General features: G+C 35.6%; 1 protein-coding gene across 2 annotated transcripts in view; it reads right to left on the reverse strand.

Moving 5' to 3' along the window:
• The window catches only part of agbl5 (AGBL carboxypeptidase 5), a 149,997-nt gene that overhangs the window by 24,393 nt on the left and 102,671 nt on the right, over positions 1 to 22,933 (reverse strand). For both annotated transcript variants that reach the window (XM_051925008.1, XM_028797353.2), the window contains exon 13: positions 21,221 to 21,430. In XM_051925008.1, the coding sequence (XP_051780968.1) occupies positions 21,221 to 21,430 (210 nt within the window). The remainder of the gene's footprint in view (positions 1 to 21,220; positions 21,431 to 22,933) is intronic.

The raw sequence follows: 22,933 nt of genomic DNA on the forward strand, positions 1-22,933 counted from the left end.
CATGCTTGGTTTGTGCTCTGACATGAACTGTCAACTGTGGGACCTTATATAGACAGATGTGTGCCTTTCCAAATCATGTCCAATCAACTGAATTTACCACCGGTGGACTCCAATTAAGCTGCAGAAATATCTCAAGGATGATCAGGGGAAACAGGATGCACCTGAGCTCAATTTTGAGCTTCATGGCAAAGGCTGTGAATACTTATGTACATGTGCTTTCTCAATTTTTTTATTTTTAATACATTTGCAAAAATCTTAAGTAAACGTTTTTCACATTGTCATTATGGGGTGTTGTGTGTAGAATTCTGAGGAAAAAAATGAATTTAATCCATTTTGGAATAAGGCTGTAACATAACAAAATGTGGAAAAAGTGATGCGCTGTGAATACTTTCCGGATGCACTGTATATACGAGTTTCACTTTTTGAACTGAATTGCAAAATAAATTAACTTTTTAATGACATTCTAATTTATTGAGATGCACCTATAAGTGCTTCCTGGCCTCAGCCCTAAATGCATACACTTTCCCTTAATTTCCACTAATATCCTCCAGTATGTGATGCACTCTTAAGTTGAAAGGGTCCATTAAGAACAGATACACTTCCATTACCAGTCACTTTCAGTACCCCTTTATTAAGTGAAGTTACAAATATTAAATTAGATTTAGCAAGTGAATATATATAGTTCAAATCATAGATGATGATGAATCGATGATAACAAACCAACATGATTTCAGCCATAGATGTACGTTTTTTGAGCTTTTTTGGAAATCTGTGCTTGTTTATATTTAAGATAGGATGCAATTTTCCAAAAGGGACATGTCAAACATATCTGGAAATTGTTTTACAAAGACTGGGCAAAAAAATTTAATTGGTCTCTGCCCTCTTTAGCTAATCATGTCCAGAGATTTGTTATTTTTGCTATTAGTAGAGATTAAGTTTTAGCCTATTTATGATTCATTAACCTTAACCTTAAAATATATATTTTAAGTGGTTTTAAGTAGAATTCTGATATTCAGAGTTAATTTTATATTAGATTTCCACTGTTAAGATGCTGAGGTGCAGTACCGTGCTTCTACATGAACTGGAAGATCACTCATCTGATATGGTATTGGAGCTGCCTTATGAAGACACACACCAAAAATACATATAGCTATTTATAAGCTTTTGTTTAAAGGCAATATTTTAGATTTGGACCCTTTATCTTAGGTTGTGTTTTATCCATTTTTAAATCCTTCTGGATTTAAATAACACCTCTGTCAAAGTGAAAGATAACAAAGTCTAAAATTTGACAGAAAAAAATAAAAGTTGCATGAGGCCCATGTTAACTGTATTAATCGAAATAATGTACAAATAAGAGAAATGTTTCATTTTTGTCATGCTGACTCTTGATTAGAAAAGAAGTGTTTACCAACTCAAAAGTGTATGACCTGCACATATAAATATAAAGGAATCTTTTCAGATTTGTATTATATATCTTTATTTAGCCAACCCTATTTTAGTTTTTTATTGCAGTTTTAAGAGAAATCATAACAATGTGTGCAAAATGTCAAAGACTGCTTACATCTTGCCAGTGTGTGGACAGGGATAAAAAGCAGTGTAGAATTTCCATGGACAGTTAAATTAAAACATCATCTTTCATAATTTTTAAGAAATTAACACTAATAATGGGCTAGCTTGCATATTTTTACATATTAGCTGGAAACCATGTTTTTATTATAATTAACAAAAAAGTTACTGGTATTTTTCATTACTAGAAAGTTGCCAATCTTTACCTTTAGGAATATTATTATTATTTATATACAAAGTGCTTGGATATAAATATTTAAATACTGGCTGGACCATAAGACCACAAAATCTATGAAAATGGCTAAATAATTTGACAATATGCTGGGAAATTAAATTCAGGACTTAGCACTGTTTTGAGTGAAGTGTTACAAGTGAGAATGTAACTTTGATTATGGTGTACCTATCAAAGAAACATATTTCATTTTAATATATTGCTTTTATGTATATGTACACAGATAAAATTTGACACCTGCAAACAAGTTTAATTTATTACCAAGCATGTGAAAATAGTATTAGATTAATAATAATGTGTAAGGAAAGTGATACTGAACAGGATTCCTTCAGCCTCTCTATTGCTCTTCCTGAAATATACACTGAAGACAGCACACGACTAAACATTGTGAATCTGCCTTTGACAGTGTGGGCTGTAGTAGTTATGTTAGGCCAAGACATGTTAGGAAACACTTTGGTGGTCTACTATGAAAAAAAAAAAAAACACATGTAAAGCCTGTGAAATTTGTAAAACGGTAAACTGCTATCTAAATCTTTATTGCTCAGCTCTAGTACATAACAGATCACATCTACTGCCCTGGGCAGACGTCTCTAGAACTATTTTGAGGTAGCTGTTTTTACTCATAGAATACCAATCAACCAAGTGTGTTCACACGATTCTTTTTTTTTTCCACATATGTCACTGTCAGTTCATCTCATAAACCCAAAATCACTTACAGTATTCATATTTTTATTGGGGAAAAAAAAGGCTGTGCAAATAAATCTGGGACTTTATCTTTTATTATATAAATTGGCTGTATGATATTGTTTACAAGTGGGACTTTATAATTAAATATGCTTCATTATTTATCGGTTTACCTATCCTTGCATGTACAGACTTTGAATTTATTCTCATTATCTGCAACCTGTAACGGTCAATTGTAATCCTAAACATGATGGTACCTAGCTCTCAATAAGGATGGAAAGAGTTGATTACTTTGTACAGTGAGCTTGAGTATCAGGACAACAACCCACAGAGACATGGATAAAATATGCAAAAAGTTACCAGGTCAACATTCAAAACCAGTCTCCTGAACAGTGAACAGCACCACCAACTGCTATGCCATTGTAAAGTTTAACTACACTCATCTTTACTGGAAAAATAAAGGGAAAGAAGTAAAAATAAAAAAAATGCTGTTAAACAAACAAGGATACTGCCATAAAAATGCTAGCTTTGGCAATCCACTTTTCTGAACTCTTTCCCTTCTTCCACCAAAGCCTTTCTGTTCCTTTCACCTATACCCTTCTGCTCCACTCACTATTCTTAACTCCCCCAGAATCATTTGCCCAGTGCTTTTCCTACCTTCAATCTCAATGCATTTTGTCTGTTTCCCCTACTTTTTTTCTTCCATTTAGTTGTCACAGATGAGGATTGTCATAATTCTACATGTTCTTTTTTGTATATTTGTTCCATGGAATATTGTTCAATTTTGTTTATTAGTTTTTGTTTAACTACAGCATTTTCACTTTCTTGGCTTCTAGGCTACTACAGGTCATGTGTAACTTAATCGGAACCACCCATAAAATTTGGTGATGCTTTATAGTCGGCATCCTAGTGTTGGCATGGAGACAAAAGTCTCCAGCTTTTTATCTGTTACAATCTATTTATTTGATATTTTGGCTTAAATGTAAATAGTGTTTTTTCCAACTTTTCTTTAGATTTTTGCTTTTTTACCCCTCACTTGACCTGTCCCTGCCAACTTTGTTTTTCAACCATTCTGTTGCATGTTTCTGTTGAGTCATCTCCTAATCCATTTTTAAACTGTTCTTTTCAGGACATTCTTCTTTTTCAGTTATAGGCAGCACATGGATGGCTCTAAATACAGGGTGAGCCAAAACAAAATACCACATTTGTCAAGCTCATTGCTCGAGGTAGAGGCAGACAAGTGGGTTGGGGTGGGGGGTCCTTTGATAGGCAATCCCTTGTAGTTTTCAGTCTGCAACATGCCTTGGTCCGGTACACACCGTGCTTTGGCTGTCGAAGCGTTCTTCAAAATCAATGAATCTATCATCACAACGCAACACGCCTTCTGAATGCACTCCTAATGGCGACGCCCCAAATCAGAAAACAATTCTTTAGTGGGTAGCTAAATTTAGACACAGGTACAACAATGAACAGAAAATCTCCAGGCCATCCTCGGACTGTATGAACGCCTGATAAGAACCAAGCTGTAAAGGCATCAATTTTGCAGTCTCTTATAGACATTCAGCACACAAACATGCTTCTGCCTTAGGCATTTCCAACATGTCTTTGAGGAGGATTTTGCATGAGGACCTTAATTTCCATCCATACAAAAAGGATGATAGTGCAGGAACTCACTGAAAGAGACTGGGAGAGCCATAGAGAGTTGTGTGTGAACATTCTGCAAACTGTTCATCATGTTCAGCGACAAGGCACATTTCCATTTGCATGGTTGCGTAAACAAGCAAATCTTTCGTTATTGGGCTGAAACCAACCCTCTTGAACTTCATCAGACTCCTGCACAGTGAGCGTGCTACAGTTTGGTGCACCCGTTGCAGAATTTGTCACTGTATGCCCTTACTTTTTTGAGGAGGGGGGAGAGCAACAGTCCCCATCACTTCTGAATGTTACATTGAAATGCTAGAGAACCTTTTGCGGCCCCAACTAGATCCATGCAAGTTTTGCAGGAGATGTTTCCGGGGAAGCTGATCTCACTCTGTGCAATTTCTTCTTGTGGGACTTCCTCAAGTAAAGGCATACACACACCGACCTCACAACCTTGAAGCCCTCAAGGACGCAGTTTGCCATGAAACAGCCGCTACTCCCCTTGAAATGGCCAAACGAGTCACGCGAGCATTCAGAAATCATCTCGAACAGTGTATTGCTAATGATGGCCACCACCTTGAAAACATAACTTTAAAAAAAATCTGTTTTGTATATCCTTTCTTGTGTCATAATTAAAATTTATTTTATCTTGTAGCGTTTTTGTAGAATAAATGTTTGAAATGTGGTACTTCTCTTTGGCTCACCCTGTCAACTGGCAGCTAAAGGTGCAAAGCAGGCTTTAATCTCCTAAACTTAAACTTACAAGAGTTTGTTCTAGGTTAGCTTCAAGAAGATGCAGGGACTTCCTACTCATTAATATCTGATACTTGTGCACTCACAAATTTCTACAGGATAAATAGGATTGAGTCACACATTTATAAATGTATTTTGAGTTCCCATAAACCTATGAATCTTCTTAACAACTATATTCTGTAAGATTACATCTGATGTCTACACCTCGGATGCCATCTTGATCTTGTCCTCATGTCTATCCATTAGTGCTTTTCTCTCACTGATATAGAATTCTATGTGTCAAGAATCAGTTTTTCTTTTGCTGCAGCATGGGGTTTGAATTTCTAATGGAGATATTTGTCTGATTAATGTTTGTTGTACTTGTTTATCTTAAATGTATTACCTATCAACTCATCAAATCCATGATCATTTAAATCCACATACCTAAAAACTCAAACTGGCATAATTCACAATTCTTAAATACCCATGATCTAAACTATTCTATACTACACAGGATGTCACTGCCCTGCTGCTTGATAAAACACCTAATATATCTCTACTCTTGCAAAATGCATGTTAAATTATCTTTTGGAATTAATTGACTCTTTTGTGGTTACAACTGAGGAAACACAAACAAAACTGTTGCATCTGCTGGACTTTTCCATATTCTCTGTTTAACTATGTAACTTCTTTTATCTTTTATAGACTTTCTGCAAACTCAACACTAAGTCATGTTATTGCAATTCATGTTATAACTATAACCCTAAATAATAACAACATACAGTACATCAGAGTGTAAAATCCTAATATCTTTTAAAAATCATATTCGAAGTCCTTCTACAGCCCACCTGCTACTTGCATTCATTCATCACCTCATTTTGAACAATTTCACCATTTTATTCTGTCCAAATAGCTGCCTGCTGAAAACAATGCTCCTGTTTCTCCAGCCCCTTTTAATTCATTATTTCTAACAACTCCTAACAATTTACTCTACTGAAAGAGACCTCACAATCACAAAAGCAGATGAAAATTTCCTGATTAATTTCTAAACTTCCTCACATAAAATATACATTATAGTTCTTTGTTCTCTTGTTCCAGAACTTCAGACAATTAATCTCTATATTTGATACTGAATGCTACACAGAGCATGGTCTCACTAGTCCAGCTACTAAAGGGCAAAAAAAAGTACAATACAAAATCTTTTCTTGAATGCTATATTTATTGATGAAATACCTTGCATTGCAGTATTGCATTACACATCCCTGCTCTTTCCATCACAAGCACTGCTCTTCTTTCTGGAGGTTTTCTCAGTATCTGCCCCCTTTCTGTAACTATATTGTTTCAGTATGCTCTTTGGCATGTATGAATGGACATGGGAACTAGAACTATATCATATTTGAAAATTATATGACTAACATACAGTATGACAGCTAGAGCTTGTCCACACTCTGAAAAACATGTCATAAGGCATAGAATTGTTATTGAATGGTTCTGGAAACATGACAATTTTTAACTGCTTCAGTGACTTACACAGTCCCTTGATATCAACCCTTTCAACCACCTTTAGGATGAGGTGAAAAGAGCTGTTCACGGCAAGACTATGTGGCCATCAAATTTGTAGCAAATGCACAATGTAGTAATTACTGTGTAGTACACTATTCCTGAACAACATATTCAACATCTTGCAGAATCCATGCCCAATTAATTTGTGCTACTCTAATGGCCAAATAGGTGTACCTAATAAACTAGCATCTCAGTGTATTTATAAAATATGACCTCACCCATCTAAACCCATGTTGACTGTACTGTACATTGTTTTTTAAGTTGTTTTCACTAATTTTCCCACTATATTCTTTAAGCTATAATAAACACTATTAATTTCTTGAGAACTTAAGTAAATATGGACAATTAAGAGTATTTTGAATTTAGCAGGGTTTCTCTCACTGTTGTATTCTCCAAATCATTTAGTACTTCATTAGGGCTCCCTGTAGCCACTAGAAGATCTAAAACTCCTTTACAAGTAGACATTTCAAAAATGTGTGGCAAAAGGTGATTCAACTAAATATCTGATAAAGTATAGAATCCTGAATATGTATGCAACCGGCATAATTTAGTTTTTGAATTGAAGATATCTGATGACAGCTAATTCTACCTTCAAAAATACTACTCTTGATCATGTGACTTTACAACAAAAAAAAAGATGTGTAAATATAATTTGTGTAAATGGGCTAAATATTTGTCAGTGCTGGTGAACTGTCATTTTAAATTACAGTTTATCTATATGTAGGAAGTTTCTTCTAGCTTGAGAGCATGCATGTGTATTACAGCATTATTTCTGAAATGTTAATCAGTCTGAATACAACCATCCTAGTAATCTACCATCTTTCATTACACTTTAAACCTATATAATACAATCTATCTTTCTGGATGAATCTTGCATTCATGATTTTTGAGAAAAAAATGACTGAATAAGGAAAAGAATAGATCATTAATGGAGGATATAACAATAAAAATTCTCAAACAAAAAGACATGGACATATGCTTATATTAAAATGAACAGGACTAAGAAGCACACTGAAAAAATTAATGTGGCTTATGCTGTTTCTCAGACAAGTTTATCTGAATTTCTTTCATTTGTGAAAAATAAAACTCTCTCAGTTTTGCTAAGCTAATAAAACACCTGTACTGAATTAATGTTTGAAAAAATGGCATTGCATTGGTTGTAAGTGTTTTGATGAGCACTTACATTTTTGTACATGTCCCATTTGATATGAAAGAATTTTGGCAATACAGTGACACAGTGCTTAGCACTTCTGCCTCACAGCTCTCTGAAGTTAAGCAAAGCTCTAGAAATTTAAACTAATTATGTCTTAGATAATTATTTTTGTCTTCTGCATTAGTGTGTCAATAGAAAAGAGCACATTTCAGATATGGAAACATTCATATTACAAAAAATTACGTTCTACAAAGAAATGTATGTTTTTGTAAAATGAGGTACCATATTAAGTAATAGAACTATTTTCAGATAAAAAATGGCCCAGTGCATGACAAAACAAAGATAACATACAGGTGATAAAAATCAATTACATAATTGATTGAACCAAACTGATTAGCTGAAAACTGAAACAGGGGTGGCGGCATGGTGGTGCTGCTGCCTCGCAGTAAGGAGACCTGGGTTGGCTTCCCGTGTCCTCCCTGCGTGGAGATTGCATGTTCTCCCCATGTCCGCATGGGTTTCCTCTGGGTACTCCGGTTTCCTCCCACAGTTCAAAGTCATGCAGGTTAGGTGCATTGGCGTTCCTAAATTGTCCCTAGTGTGCTTGGTGTGTGTGTCCTACGGTGGACTGGCACCCTGCCCGGGGTTTGTTCCTGCCTTGTACTGTTTGTTGGCTGGGATTGGCTCCAGCAGACCCCCCTTGACCCTGTCTTTGGATATAGCGGGTTGGACAATGACTGACTGACTGACTGAAACAGGGGTAGATGAAGTCAAACAAGGTAAAGGACAACCAAATTAAAAGGTGAAAGAGCGGAAGATACAACAGTTTAACCTTCAAATTAGTTCTTAAAACATGGGAAGATTGAGTGTAATAATAATACACAAGGTGGTCATCCAGCATTGGTACTGTATCTCTTGTTGGCAGATGGGAGTTTAAAAAGATGCTGTGTAAGCTATTTTGGAGCACAAAAAAACAGCCAAGGCCAAGAATCAGAAACACAGAGGTTGTCTACAGAATCCGAATGCAGAAGACAAGAGCTACACCAAACTGACATCACTTTAAAGTCAAAAGTAGTCCAGCACTGCAGTCACCTCTTTAATCACAGAAACCATTGGAACTTCAAGTACAACCTTCAAAAGTCTGGAGAAGTCTTGTCAAAAATGGTCTTCATGGGAGAGTTGCTGCCAAAAATGCATTCTTCCAAGGTAGAAATAAAGCCAAATAAGTTACCTACGTACAAATACACAAGGACTGGGGTACTGAACAATGGCAGCAAGTGCTTTGGACTGTCAAGTTAAATTATGAGATTTGACTGAAATACAAAACAAGTAAGTTTTTCTCCAGAAACGTTGTAGACTGCTATATGGATGAGTCTACAGCAAAGGCTCCCTGCAAATTTAGGGATGAATTTATGCAGTCAGTAATGTATTAGGAATCACTGGAAGCCACGATTCTGAGAGGTTCAAGCAGATTTTCAACCTTCATACAGTAGCATCAGGAAGGTGTCTAATCATTCCAAACTTCTTTCTGCAGTAGAACTCTGACCTTAAAGAAACTACCAAGATCATAAATAACCATCTTCAGCAAAACATGAACAGAGTTCTGCAGTAGACTGTATAGCATCCACAGTACCTGATCTCAACATTCAATAGGCTGTTTGGGATTACCTTGGAGATACAGAAGCAAGCAAGATGCTTTGCTATGCCTAACACCTTTTTCTACAGTGCTGTAACTTCAAATCCTGAGTTGGTCATAGTTGGAGTGGAGTCTGCACATTTTTCTAGTACCTGCATTGGTTTTCCCCAAGAACTCTAATTCACTCAGACATCTTATGGACATGTAAATTAGTTGGATACTGTAGTAATTTTTGTATACTTTTGTATTCTGTTGTGATACTAGCTGTTCTAGCCAGCTTCAACCGGACGGATGATAACAAGTATTTTACATGGGCAAAATAAATAAAAACCAGATAACACTTATGACACCCTCGGGACAGAAAGACAAGTATTTTTTTAATTATTATTTAGCATTTAGTGCTTATAAGCCCATAAGAAATTTTACTGTGAAATTAAATGCAATTATTTTTCAGCAAAGCATAAAGTTCATAGAACAGTAACGATTAACTCAATAGTTCAGTAATAATACTGAAATATTATAGTACGTGTAGAATGCACCACAATTGTAACAAACAACTTGATTGTGGAGACAAAAATGAGGATAGAGTGACACACATGCCCTTCTAATCCTCTTCCTCTCTGAGCAGTGCTCCTGGCAAAACTCCACGCTATCTCAAGACTTTTGTTAATCCAGGTCAAGCATGTACATTGTCATCATTTGCTTGGTCAGTATTTGCCCTTGACAAAAGCTGAATATGACCTTTTGTTTGTCATAAAAAAGCATTCAGAAAAGAGGTAACACATTTTTGATACAATCACCCATAAAAAGTTATTGAGAAGGTAAAATAACTTTAGGTTAATTATTGTGGTTAACATAAACAACTGAAATTGACATTGCTTTGGTACGCAATCTTTTCTAATTCTTGTGAGGTATAAACTATATCAGCTTCATTTACACATTTGCCTGACATCTTTATCCAAGGTGACTTGCAACATTTACAATATAATTGGTTAAATTTCTTTTGGTTTTCCCAATTGGGGGCACAGGTGGATATAAAAGTGACATACAAGTGACTTGCTCATGGTCACACAGTGTCACTAGCAGAATATGAACCCACAATCTCAGGGTTTGAAGTCCAAAGCATTAACCATTACACTATACTGCTAGTGTTTCATGTTGTGTTCTGTAGATACTGAGGTTAAAAGGCACAAAGGTCCAGCAAAACTGGCAACTTTTAGTGAGGATGTCTCAGTTTTTAATTTTTGTATAAACATTTACATGTAAAAAATAAAAAAAAAATTACAAAATTAGACTGTACCAGAGACAACTGCAACATTTTGCAGAAATAGGTGAGGTGGTTTTCATGTAATGCTCAAACTGACAGAACTTTTATATAGTGTATGCAAATATAACAATAAGGAGATATAACCTCCTGTTGCTCATAAGTGTACTTGATACCAGAGCATCTCAGACTGAAGATCTATGATCGATTTTATTATCATATTGTTAGATCTGTGGCCTCATATTCTTGACACTCGGGCTAAGAAAGGGGCAGAGCTGTCAACTGACTACAACATGGGTAGCCACCAGGATGGACCCAGAAAGCTTAAGCAAGTAGTGAAGTTGGACTAATAATATCTGGTGGAGGCTCTGAAACAGCCTTCCCCGCATCCAAGAGGAAGCTGGTGCCTTTTGAGGTGGCAATTCAAGGACACAATGGTGGACACCACAGTTGAGAGATGTCATCAGGCTGAAGAAGCTGGGCCTCCAGAAGGCCCTCCATGTATGGTTAACATGGGAGACTCCCAAACCAGCAGACAGGTACCGACAGACTAAAACGCCTGTGACCTTAGTGGTCAGAGAAGCAAAACCTCGGTGTGGGAGGAGTTCAGAGAGACCATGGAAAGAGATCATGCTCAAAGAGGTTCTGGCAAACCATCAGGCATCTCAGAAGGGGAAGGTAGGGCTGACCCAGACTGAGGATATAATCTGCTGGTGGAATGAACACTTTGAGGAGTTCCTGAACCCAACAGACATGTCCTCTGTAAAGAAGGCTGAGCTAGATGCTGATGGGGGATCAGTGGCGAGTTCCCTTGGGGAGGTCACTGAGGTATTTTAGCAACACTGTAGTGGTAAGGTCACGGTGGTGGATGAAATCCACCCAGAAATGACGAGGGCTCTGGAAATTGTTGGCCTGTCATGGCTGACACACCATTGTTGCATGGTTGTTGGGAGTAGTTACAGACCGGGGTGGCGGTCCCCATTTTTAAAAAGGGGGACCAAAAGGTGAGTGTTCTAGCAATCAAGGGATCACATTCCTCCACCTCCTTGAGAAAGCTTATACCAGGGTACTGAAAAGGATACTCTGCCTAGTCAAGGAACCTCAGATTGAGAAGAAGCAAAGTCAACGTCAGTGTGAATTTTTTTATAGGGCACATTTAAAACAACATCAGTAATACTGTAGCCAAAGTGCTTTACATTAAAACACACAATAAACATACATAAAATAAATAGAATACAATTAAACACAATACAACCAGCAGCAAATTGAAAACAAACAAATGACTAAGAGGAGGGAACCATCTGTATCACTGAAGGTCACGGAAAGCTAGAAAATAGAAATGTATCTTCAGTCTAATTTTAAAAAGTTCAGTTGAAGGTGACTCCTTAATGTAATAAGGTAAAGAATTCCACAGATGTGGTGCAGCAGCTGCAAAAGCCCTGTCCCCCATAGTTTTGCACTTAGTACGAGGGACCACAAGAGACAACTGACCAGTTGATCTAAGCTCTCTGGATGGCTGATGTATAACACACAATTCAGATAAATAGGTGGGAGTATACCCATGTAGTTATTTAAAAACCAGCAGCAAAATTTAATATCAATTCTTAAACTAACAGGCAGCCAGTGTAAAGAGGCTAAAATTGAAGATACAAAGGAAAACATCCATCCATCTATTTTCCAACCCGCTGAATCCGAACACAGAGTCACGGGGGTCTGCTGGAGCCAATCCCAGCCAACACAGGGCACAAGGCAGGAAACAATCCCGGGCAGGGTGCCAACCCACCGCAGGACACACACAAACACACCAAGCACACACTAGGGCCAATGTAGAATCGCCAATCCACCTAACCAGCATGTCTTTGGACTGTGGGAGGAAACCGGGGCGCCCGGAGGAAACCCACGCAGACACGGGGAGAACATGCAAACTCCACGCAGGGAGGACCCGGGAAGCAAAGCCAGGTCCCCAGGTCTCCCAACTGCGAGGCAGCAGCGCTACCCACTGCACCACCGTGCCGCCCAATGGAAAACATTTTTGCGATAACCAAAAAACAAGCAGGACCATTCTGAAACAATTGCAACCTGCATAGAAGGGATTTACTGTAACTCATTGTATTCTGGGATCAGTGATCAAGCCAAGAAAAGATAAAAGTCATGAGTAACTTTCTCAAGATCCGTAGGAGATAAAAAAAAAAAAAGCCTTAACCTTGGCTAAAAGACGAAGCTGAAAAAGCAACTGTTAACCACAGACTTAATCTGCTTCTCAAAAGAGAGGTTACCGTCAAAAATAACCCCAAGATTCCAAATTTAAGGTCTGCAGAAGTCCACAAAAGAGTCAAGAAGTTCAAAACCTATTTGAGTTTTTGCTGCAAGAACAGTTATCAGCACTTCCTTTTTATTTTGATTTAAACTGAGAAAATTGTCAGTCATCCAGGATCTTGGTTCTACAAGATAATTGTGCAGCCCATTCATTGCAGAATAGAAATATAAACCTGCATGTCATCATCATAACTGTGAAAAGAAATACTAAACTTCCTAAAAATAGCTCCTGTATGATGTATATAGAAAATAAAATAGAACCCAAAAGGATGCATAAGGAACACCAAATTTAACAGGAGCAGCAGACAAAGAGGAATTGAAAGTGTCTACCAATAAGATATGACTTGAACCACTTAAGAGCAGCCCCTTTAAGCCCCACCAGATGTTCAAGCCACAAGAGCAAGATCTCATGATCAATAGTGTCAAAAGCTGAAGAAAGGTCTAGGAAGATGAGGACTGCTGCTCCACCCGAGTCTGTAATAAGTGAGATGTCATTAAATACTTTCAGGCATAATGTGGATTCCATCAAAGCTGTGAAACAGTGGACCAGCTCTTTACTCTTATAAGGATTCTGGAAGGGACACTGGTCTACATGTGTTTTGTGGACATAGAAGAATGCGTATGACAGTGTTCCCTATGGAGGAGCTGGGAGAGTACGAGGTTTGGGAAATGACAGAAAGAACGAGACTGCAGGCACAAGTGGCCAAAATGAGCTTTCTCTGCAGGATGGCTAGGTTGTCACTTAAAGACAGGGTGAGCAGCATAGATATCCGGGAGAGGTTAGGAGTAGAGAAACTGACCGTCCGCTTTGAGATAAGCCAGCTGAGGTGGTTCAGGCATAAAATATGGATGTCTTCCTGCAGGCTTTTTACGGGCAAGTCTAGCTTGATGGAAAACCCAGGGAAGATTGAAGGCCTTGCTGAAGAGGATTATGTTTCTGAGATGGGTTGGAAACAGCTTGGGATCCCATAAAGAGTTGGCAAATGTGACTGGGGAAGGGATTTACGGGCATCATTGTTAAGATGATTTCCCCCATGACCTGGTCTCAGATAAGCAGTGAAAAATGAATAAAAACAGATTCTAAATAAAGCATCTTTCCTTCTGAGCAATTTCAATAAGGCATGCGATTGACTTACTGTCATCTAGCACTACTGATTTAGTATTATTTCAGCCTACAATGGCAACTTTTACTGAGACGGCCTCAGTTTTTAATTTTTTTCTAGATATTTACATATAGAAAATCTAAATTATATTAGCCTATATTCTAATTTAGACTATAACAGAAATAACTGCCAAGTTTTGTAGAAATGTGTGTGATGGTTTCTGTGTGATGCTCTAAGAGACAGATATGTTCATTTATTTATACTGCATCTGTAAAAATAAGTCCAGATGTGCTGCATGTGATGTACATAATACTGCTCTCAGTTCTTTCTGATTAAATGTTCATTCAAATGAAACATAAGTGTTTTTTTTTTTCTGGTATAAAGTCACGTAAACATCTTTTGGCTGGGTTATCTAACTGAATAGACAGAGACCTAAAGATTTTATGCCTTCCTGGTGGTTTATGTAATGTAATGTGGCAGCATTCTCTTTTTTTATTATCAGGAATGATTTTACCTTTTAGTTTGCAACATGAAATATCTGTATGCATACTGCAAATGGTTCAAAGTTAAGTGCTGATTTCATAACTGGTTTCCAACTCTTTTCACACACTGGTGGAGAAAGCGTTCTCTAACCTTGCATTATTATTTCCCACATTTGTTAGCTGATATATCTACACAGCTGGCACATGTACAAGTTTGCAATAAGAAACACTGTGGAGGCAGTGTACCAATCTGGTTATTTGCTAGTGTTTTGCATGACAGGAGTCAGGTATTCTCAAGAGAATATGGAGGTATCTGTGCACTGGGGCACAAGCTCAATTGTTAGTCTTGGAATCTGTACTTCTGAATGATATTAGATGCCTTTAAACTACCAGGACCATGATTACACACTATAGTTAAAAAAATCTACATCTTCACCGTAACCTGATAGGCATAGACCCTAAGGATGCTAGATAGCTTTTCATGCACATTGTTGCACATTTACAGTTCTAATTGTTTCTTCATTTAAGGGAGTCATAATTTGATTGATCAGTTTGTTCTAAACGTCACTAATTTAATAAAACAAGCAAAGCAATACTTCATCTGACATCCTGTTAGTGTATGTGGATTAAACAAGTTTCACATACTGTAGCTATCATTCCTGCACCAAATTTACCACCTAATATTGGATACAGTTTTTCTGTTTTCTCTCCAGAGCGGAAAAACAAACGGCTTCTTCGTTTTGGTGTAACATCTCTTCAGGCTTTTAAAGTCTAGGTGCTAACTTGTAACAGGGCTCACTGAGCACAAGAGCTAAAACAGGAAAGAGTAATGTAGGCATGCTACATAACATGAGGAAAATGTAATGGGGAGACAATTACAGATATATATGATTTAAAAGTTTTATGAGCTGGATGTTCAATGTCATCTCTGTAAAAACTCCTTATCCTCTGTTTATACTGTGGGAGGTATAAGACACCCTAGCGTTAGAAGGCCAAACTACACATAAACACACACACAGTGAGCTCTAAATTTATTAGAACCTTTGATAAAGATGTTGCAAAAAACTACAAAATAAACATCACACGTAAGGCCAAATGAACTAATGCTTAGTACGTTTCATAATGCCATTAATTCCTAACCAGGACAAAACAACTACTTGCACTGAAAAGTCCCACAACATATCATGAGTCCAATGGTTTTGCAGATTAGGTATGTCGTTCTTTTATTATATGCATTTCTCTTTTGAAAGCAATTTACTGGAGAAGTGAGAGTGGCCAAAATGTTCAGCTTTTGTTTGGGTTTTAAATTCCCAAACATATATTGAAAATGACAAGTTCTTCACTTTATTTCATGTTGTCAGTTAGAACCTTCTTCTGGCATCTCTTCCAAAGGGCCTGATGGCACAGACTTACAAAACACTATCCAGGTTTTTCATTTGGTAAATGTAACTGGAGCAAATACATCCTTTTTTTTAATAATCCAAATAGAGCTATTTATTAACTAGTATTCCCTTAGAAGCAGAAGTGGCTTACTTGTACTCATGTATATGAAGACACTTTCTTGTACTTAAGCATTTGTGCCAGTACGTACTGATCTTGGATAGCACACATATGCTGATTGATTAACTATTGCATTTTTGATCCTAAGAAGGAAATAATTTAGTCTGTATAATGGATTACTCAAGTTTATGTGTCATATTCACAATCTCAAAACATGCTTCTCTCCTTAGTCTGGCCCACAATGAGGATATCATTGGTGCAGGGTGTGTAGGAAAAGAACAAGATTTTTCAGTGTAGGAAAAAAGGGTATAATGAGAATGTGTTTAACAGTAGCAATTACAACACTGAATTGTATTCCAAGTCTTTCTTTACCATAATATGCTGCCATCTTTGTGAATCAGCCAAATGGGGCCATATACAGTAGCTCTGTATTTTTGACTTTTCCATCCAAAGTTAGGCTTTTTGTCAAGGTTAGCGCTGCCTAGAGTTGTCAGTGCTGCAAGAATGTCATAGATACAAAGGCTTCTAGTGAGTCTGGTCTTTGGAATCCTAGGAAGACATATTCTTATGGCAAGTGAAAGGAAGCAAAGAATTATATATATCAGCAGCTATAAGACAACTTCTGAAACAGACAAGGACAATACAAGTGGAGGAGTGTATTGATCTGAATTGCCTTTGGACACATGCCCATGTTGCTCAGCCCCCATCTATGAGCCAAGAATAGTGACATATTTTTACATTTTTATCTTCTAATGATTAATATTTCAATACACATAAAATTTCTTCATTAAACAAAAGCAAACAGGTTATGAGGATACTAAATATCTTTTATTTGTATAAAACCTCAAACATTCAATAACCATCTGGATGTTTGAGATTTTAAGGGCAAATGTTAAACAATGCTTAGAAAACAAAGCATCCCAAGAAAAGAAACAGAAATAAGTCCCAAAGTACAATTTATCAAAATCATAAGTATAAATTTTATTACAAAATAAATAAAAAGACAGAGTATTCTCAAATGAAATATAAAAAGGAAATCCACCACCAAGATGAAATTCATAACTTTAAAAAAGAAGTTGAAAAAAACAAAGTGAAGTAACAGTTATTAGTAAAAGTCATGCTTTGTAATATAATAAAATAGTAATTTGGAAACTACATGTGTAGACAGTTTAACACCTCTTTACAAACACATCACACCTTAAATGTTAGGGGGATGAACATTACCCTCTTTAATCTGCAACAAAGCTTACTTTGATGCGGGTGAGTTTTCTTCTAATGATAGCTTTTTTTATTAGTCTGAAGGCTATGGGATGTCAAAAACTAGAAAACCCACAGGTACACAGGTGGGTTAACACAGTACCATCATTGAAAAAATGTAATGCTCATGAGGTCATCAAATTTGCGACTGAAATTATGACACAGATCTGGAATATTGCACATACTACTATACCCACTTAGCCTTCAAACAGGGATTAAATATAAAAGTCATTTTAGAGAAGTATGTTTTAAATTCTTTGAATTATCGTAATTTTGAGGACTAAAGAAATATTTTCAATTTCTATTTTCTGTTAAAAATAACATTTACATACATTTCAACATTTACATACATTTTATATATATGAGACATGGTAAGCTTTTTGAAATTCAAAAACTTCACAATGTTTTCTTAGGGATTTTAACAATCCAAAACACCAAATGCTTGATGAAAAACAAAAACCTACAAGGTTGAACACTAATTTTTTTACATTTCATCCCATCCCAGAACATTAAACATGTTACAAAGAAAATTATTTCTGAAGCATTCTGTCACAGAATTAAACATTAATAAAAAGAATGCACTGTAACTTTGTGAAGAAGCCTATAAATTAAAAATCTATGGTTTTTAAATGCCATCTTCTCTAAATATTGATGTAAATATCCAAAGTTTTATCATTTGTAAAGGATTCAAGGTTAATCTAAGTAAACAGAAACAAAAGGTTTTAGTTTCTACCATTTTTATTGTATTTTAGTTAATTTTTGAGTATGCAGTTTGAATTTTGTTTTGTTTTCATTTTTCACTCACCATTTAGTTTCACTGTTTCATTTCATTTAAGTAAATGTTTTTTATTGCCTTAGTAGTTATAGTTATCATTAACAATAATTACCTTTTATCAGCTTTTGTTCTCTGTATAAATGTATTTTTATTGAACAGGTGGTATGGAAACAAGGAGAAGGAATCCATTAAGTAAGTAATTTGATGTTTTCTATTGAATAAGATGTATTTTAATACACTCCTGTTTACCACAGCACCAGAGAGTGGCAACATGCTGCATGTGGGACATACAAGTAGCAAATTCACTGTACTCTGTACACGTGACAGTACTAATACTATTATTATTAGTATGGTAAAAATGCAATAAGATGAATTCTATTCTGGATCTAATAAAATATTCTGAAATTCAATGTGCCTGATTTAATGTATATTTTATATAACTAACAGAAACGTCCTGTACTGGAGCTCTGCTTCATTTCCACCTGAATACTGGCCTCATTTATACAAAATCTGTTCCTGCAAATTTAGGCATCATTTTGAAACAGAAACAGCATGCTACTAAATTAGTGAGCTAACTGTATATGACAATCATAAACCCTAGTGTCTGACTCTTCAGAATCTGAGAAATCTATAAGCTTGACAAACAACGCATGATGAAATGGTAAAAGTTGAACTACAGTTTCATACAGTGGTACAGCTGTGACTGACAGCAGTAAAAACAGATGGGAGTATAAAAATTAAACTCACTTGAATAACAAAATAATTAAGAGTACACTGAAAAACTATAGATCCCATCATTCGGCTCCTACAGACGTGCAACTATTTGTTGGCTTTGGCATTCACTTTGAATCTTTCAAAAAGATGTCAAGACTCAAAATGACCTAAATAGCAAGCTTCACCTGAAGTTTGTAACTAGAAAGCACAAAATGCAAATTGGGTTATAATAAGTACCAATGTACACAATAATGACCCTATACATCTATTACATAATGGTTAAAATTATAGCAATAAAATATGCTTTCAAAGCAATGTGCTTCATAAGTATCAATTATTCAAAAACAATAAATAAAACAAGCTGTTTAAATCAATTCTATTACTCTGAAAGTAGTAATAGTATGCAGGAGACTCAACGACAGTACTGTTGTTGGGCATGAAAGAACAAAAGAACTTCTTTTAAAGCTATAAACACATAAATGACTTTGCTACTTTCATTACTAGGATTAGAAATACATACACAAGTTCTGGTTCAATGACAAAGCTGGTTTCACTACTTTATACAATACAGTCATGAATAAAAATATATGAAAATTGTACATAACTATAAGAATGTAAAACGCACATGTGGTAAATAAATCTTCCAGATTAAACTTTTTTTAAAAGCAGTCAGTGGAATAATTACTTTACTTAACAGACTTTAATGTGCCAGCGATAACTTTAAGCGACACCTAGTAAGACAGTGTATACTGATCTGAATAAAAGAAACTGTTGGAATTATCTCTTAAGAAAATTGACTTTACATCATTGCAGAATCATGGGCCCAATACGGAATTAAACCTTTAGAGCAACAACTGAATAGAGAGCATTTCATATCAAGCAGAAGAAACAACAAAGTTGAGGTCTTGATACAATGTGATGTTCCAAGGCAAGAAGTGACTAAGTGATACCTGAACTTGGATACTTTTAGGTAACTGGGAAAAAATACTATAAGACAAAAATTGCTTATTTTTTTCTATGTGGCATTTCTTTTTTATATATAATGTTCATGTGTTTCTCATGTTATCACACTGCTTTAATCTTATGGATAAATATATAGATTTCTGTCCAACATTTTCCTTATATTAACTTTGCAAAACACACCTAACTTTATTCTTATCTAACTTGACAAATCAAAAACCTACCAATCATTAGAGGTGAATAAACAATACAACATGCTGAACAAGAAACATTAAAAATGTGTGTGTATATTAAAAAGCCGTCCGCCATTAAGTAGAAAATCCAGGAGAATAAAAGCTGGCTAATATAGGTTGTGTTTCAGTTAGTAACCACTAATGTGTCTTTACAAAACTGACTAGACATAAGAACAACTACAAAACCAAATACATCATCACTATCAAAAGTAAGCTGAACAACACTTCATTTTTCAATTTTATGAATTATCACATTAAAACTTTACATAACCCCCCACACACACACACACACACACACACACACACACACACACACACACACACCAGAATACATTTATGACACTTTATGAAACAGATTCAACACTACACCAAAAAAGTGTCTCACATGTCAAAACATCTTGCATTAGGACAGTTATGGCTAAACTACTGTATTTCTGACACACTAATCCTTCTCGTTAGTGATCTTCCAGACAAGGTCATACAATGACCCTAACTTCGCTTTTTTAGGATGCAGTTTCCCTTTTCTAAATAAAAGTTCTGCGCTCAATGTTGAGCTAAGTACTGTATGGAAAATAAAATGTTTTAAAAGGCAGAACATGTATCATGCTAACATGCCTGACTATCTTTTATGAAGAGTAATTCTAAATCATGCAAGTAGGTCAATCAAAAACAAAATTTCCTGTCACTTGAATATGGCAACATAAAACACCATAGAATTTTTTTTTTCATTTAAATAGTAATTTCTTATGAACTAAATGTTTCAAGAACCTTTGCACAGAAGGCTTACAAATGTACATATAAAACAGGGAATAGGAGAATAATAAAATGCTATTAAAAATATCTGTACAATATAAAAAAAGAAAATCAATGCTAAAAATTAAATAACGCTTTGAAAAAGCATCACAGTAGAATTTATTGAGATAGGGAAAAAAGAAACTGCATTCTAAGTAATATTTAAAGGCCTCAGCTACAACCCACAATGTGACTCTTTCATTAAAACTTAAAATACCTGAAAATTTGTTCTACTACAACTACATCAAACCTCGTTTCAGAATTTCTGCTGGTATCAAAATGCTGTTACAGATGATAATGGTGTTGGAACAGTATTCACTGCTCAATGTATTTAACAAATATTCCAAAGAATATCAATCTCAAGAACACCTTTATGCTCATTTTAATATGCATACAATGATATGTTTAATGTTTAGTGGCTCTTCCTTTGTGGTTCCCCACACTATTTCCTGAACCCAAACTAGCCTTATCACCAAGGAAACTCAGGGATGGCAAGCCTGGATGGAGGAGTGGAGTCAGGCGCCTGCTTAAGGCCTTATTTAGAAGATTTGGTCTAGGCACACCCTGGAGAGAAGGAAGGAGCTTGGAGAGGCTAGGAGGCTGGAGAGAATACAAACCTGACATGCTGAAAGAAGCTGGAATAGTACAAGGGCCAAGGTTGGAAAGCTGCTGGGAGGTGGAAGAACTCTTGGGAAGGCCCATGCTAAAAGAGGATGAGGAAGGTATTGGAATATGGGCTGGGGAGGACTGGAAACAGCTGGGATTGCTGGTGGATGCTCTTAACAATGACTGGTGGTGAGGACGCCTCTTCTCCTGAGCTCTAGACTCTACACAGAGATACAAACAAAACAACTTCTATATTAATAAACAGAACAGTGTCAAACATGTTTTGAACAGAACATTTAACACACTCTTATTTTATAAAAAACTTATATTAAAAAATAATTTTTCTTTCATATCAAAAATCTTAGACATTAGAGAAGCTTTTTAATATCGGAACCTATACTGTTGTATAAGGCAAACCTTGGCAACATGTGCAAACAGTATCCCATCATAGATATACCTAAATTTCACACCATGACATTAGTTAATCCAGTATTTAGAAAGGCTATGTGTGACATAAATGCAAGACTCCTATGGCACCACTGGAAATAAGTAATTGTTATAATTAGGACACATAGGAAGAATGGGGATGGTTATTAAAAAACACAAGGGTGTACAATTACTGGTTGTGAGAATTATGGCAAGCCAAATTTTTACATTTTAAGATATCTTGAAATGCATCTTAGATATCTCAAACTGAATTAAAGATATCTGAAAATGCATATATTTCAAGATATCTGAAATGCATTTTGTGATATCTCAAACAGATTTCAAGATTTCCTGAAATGATGTGTTGTACATTTTGAGATATTTCAAGATATCTTGAAGTGCATTTCAGATAGGTTTCTGTGCATTTTGAGACATCTCAAATACATTTTCAGATATCTTAATATACATTCACAGGCATTTTAAGATATCTGAAATACATTTTCAAATATCTTAAAATACCTTGAAATATGTAGAAAGTTATCTGAAATACATTTTCAGATATCTCAAAGTAACTTCCTGTGCATTTCATGGTATCTCAAATACCTTTTGAGATATCTCGAAATCACATTTTGTAAAATTTCTTATTCTTTCAATGAGACATCCTGTGTATTTTAAGATATCTCAAAATGCACAGGAAGATATTATGAGATATATTAAAATGTATTTGTGATTATCTTGAAATGCACAGGAAGCTATTTTAATGCATTTCAGATATCTCAAAATTAATTTGAAATATCTTAAAATGAGCAGGAAGTTATTTTAAGATATCTCAAAATATAATTAAGATATTTTAAAAAGCCTTTAAGATATCTTGAAATTCACTGTTTGAGATATCTCAAATTCATGATATCTTAAAATGGGTCTCCACTCCAGTTCAGATACCTTAAAATGTACGTCATGATATCTCAAATTGTATTTCAAGATATATAAAATACATTTTTAAGAAATCTTTAAAAAGACACTAAATTATTTCAAGATATCTCAAGAGCATTTTCAGATATCTACAATACAATTTAAAATTTAAAATATCAGAAATACATTTCCAGATATCTCAAAACAGCTTACTGTCCACTTTCAGATATCAGAAATACATTACAAAATATCCCAATATCACTTCCCGCTCATTTCAATATACCTCGCATACATTTTAAGATATCTTATAATAAACATGAAATCCTACTGAAGGAACAGGCAGTTTTACAAGAAGAGATTTTGAGATATCTTGAAATGCACATGCA

Source organism: Erpetoichthys calabaricus, chromosome 3 (assembly GCF_900747795.2).
Source record: "Erpetoichthys calabaricus chromosome 3, fErpCal1.3, whole genome shotgun sequence".
Classification (NCBI taxonomy): Eukaryota; Metazoa; Chordata; class Cladistia; order Polypteriformes; family Polypteridae; genus Erpetoichthys; species Erpetoichthys calabaricus.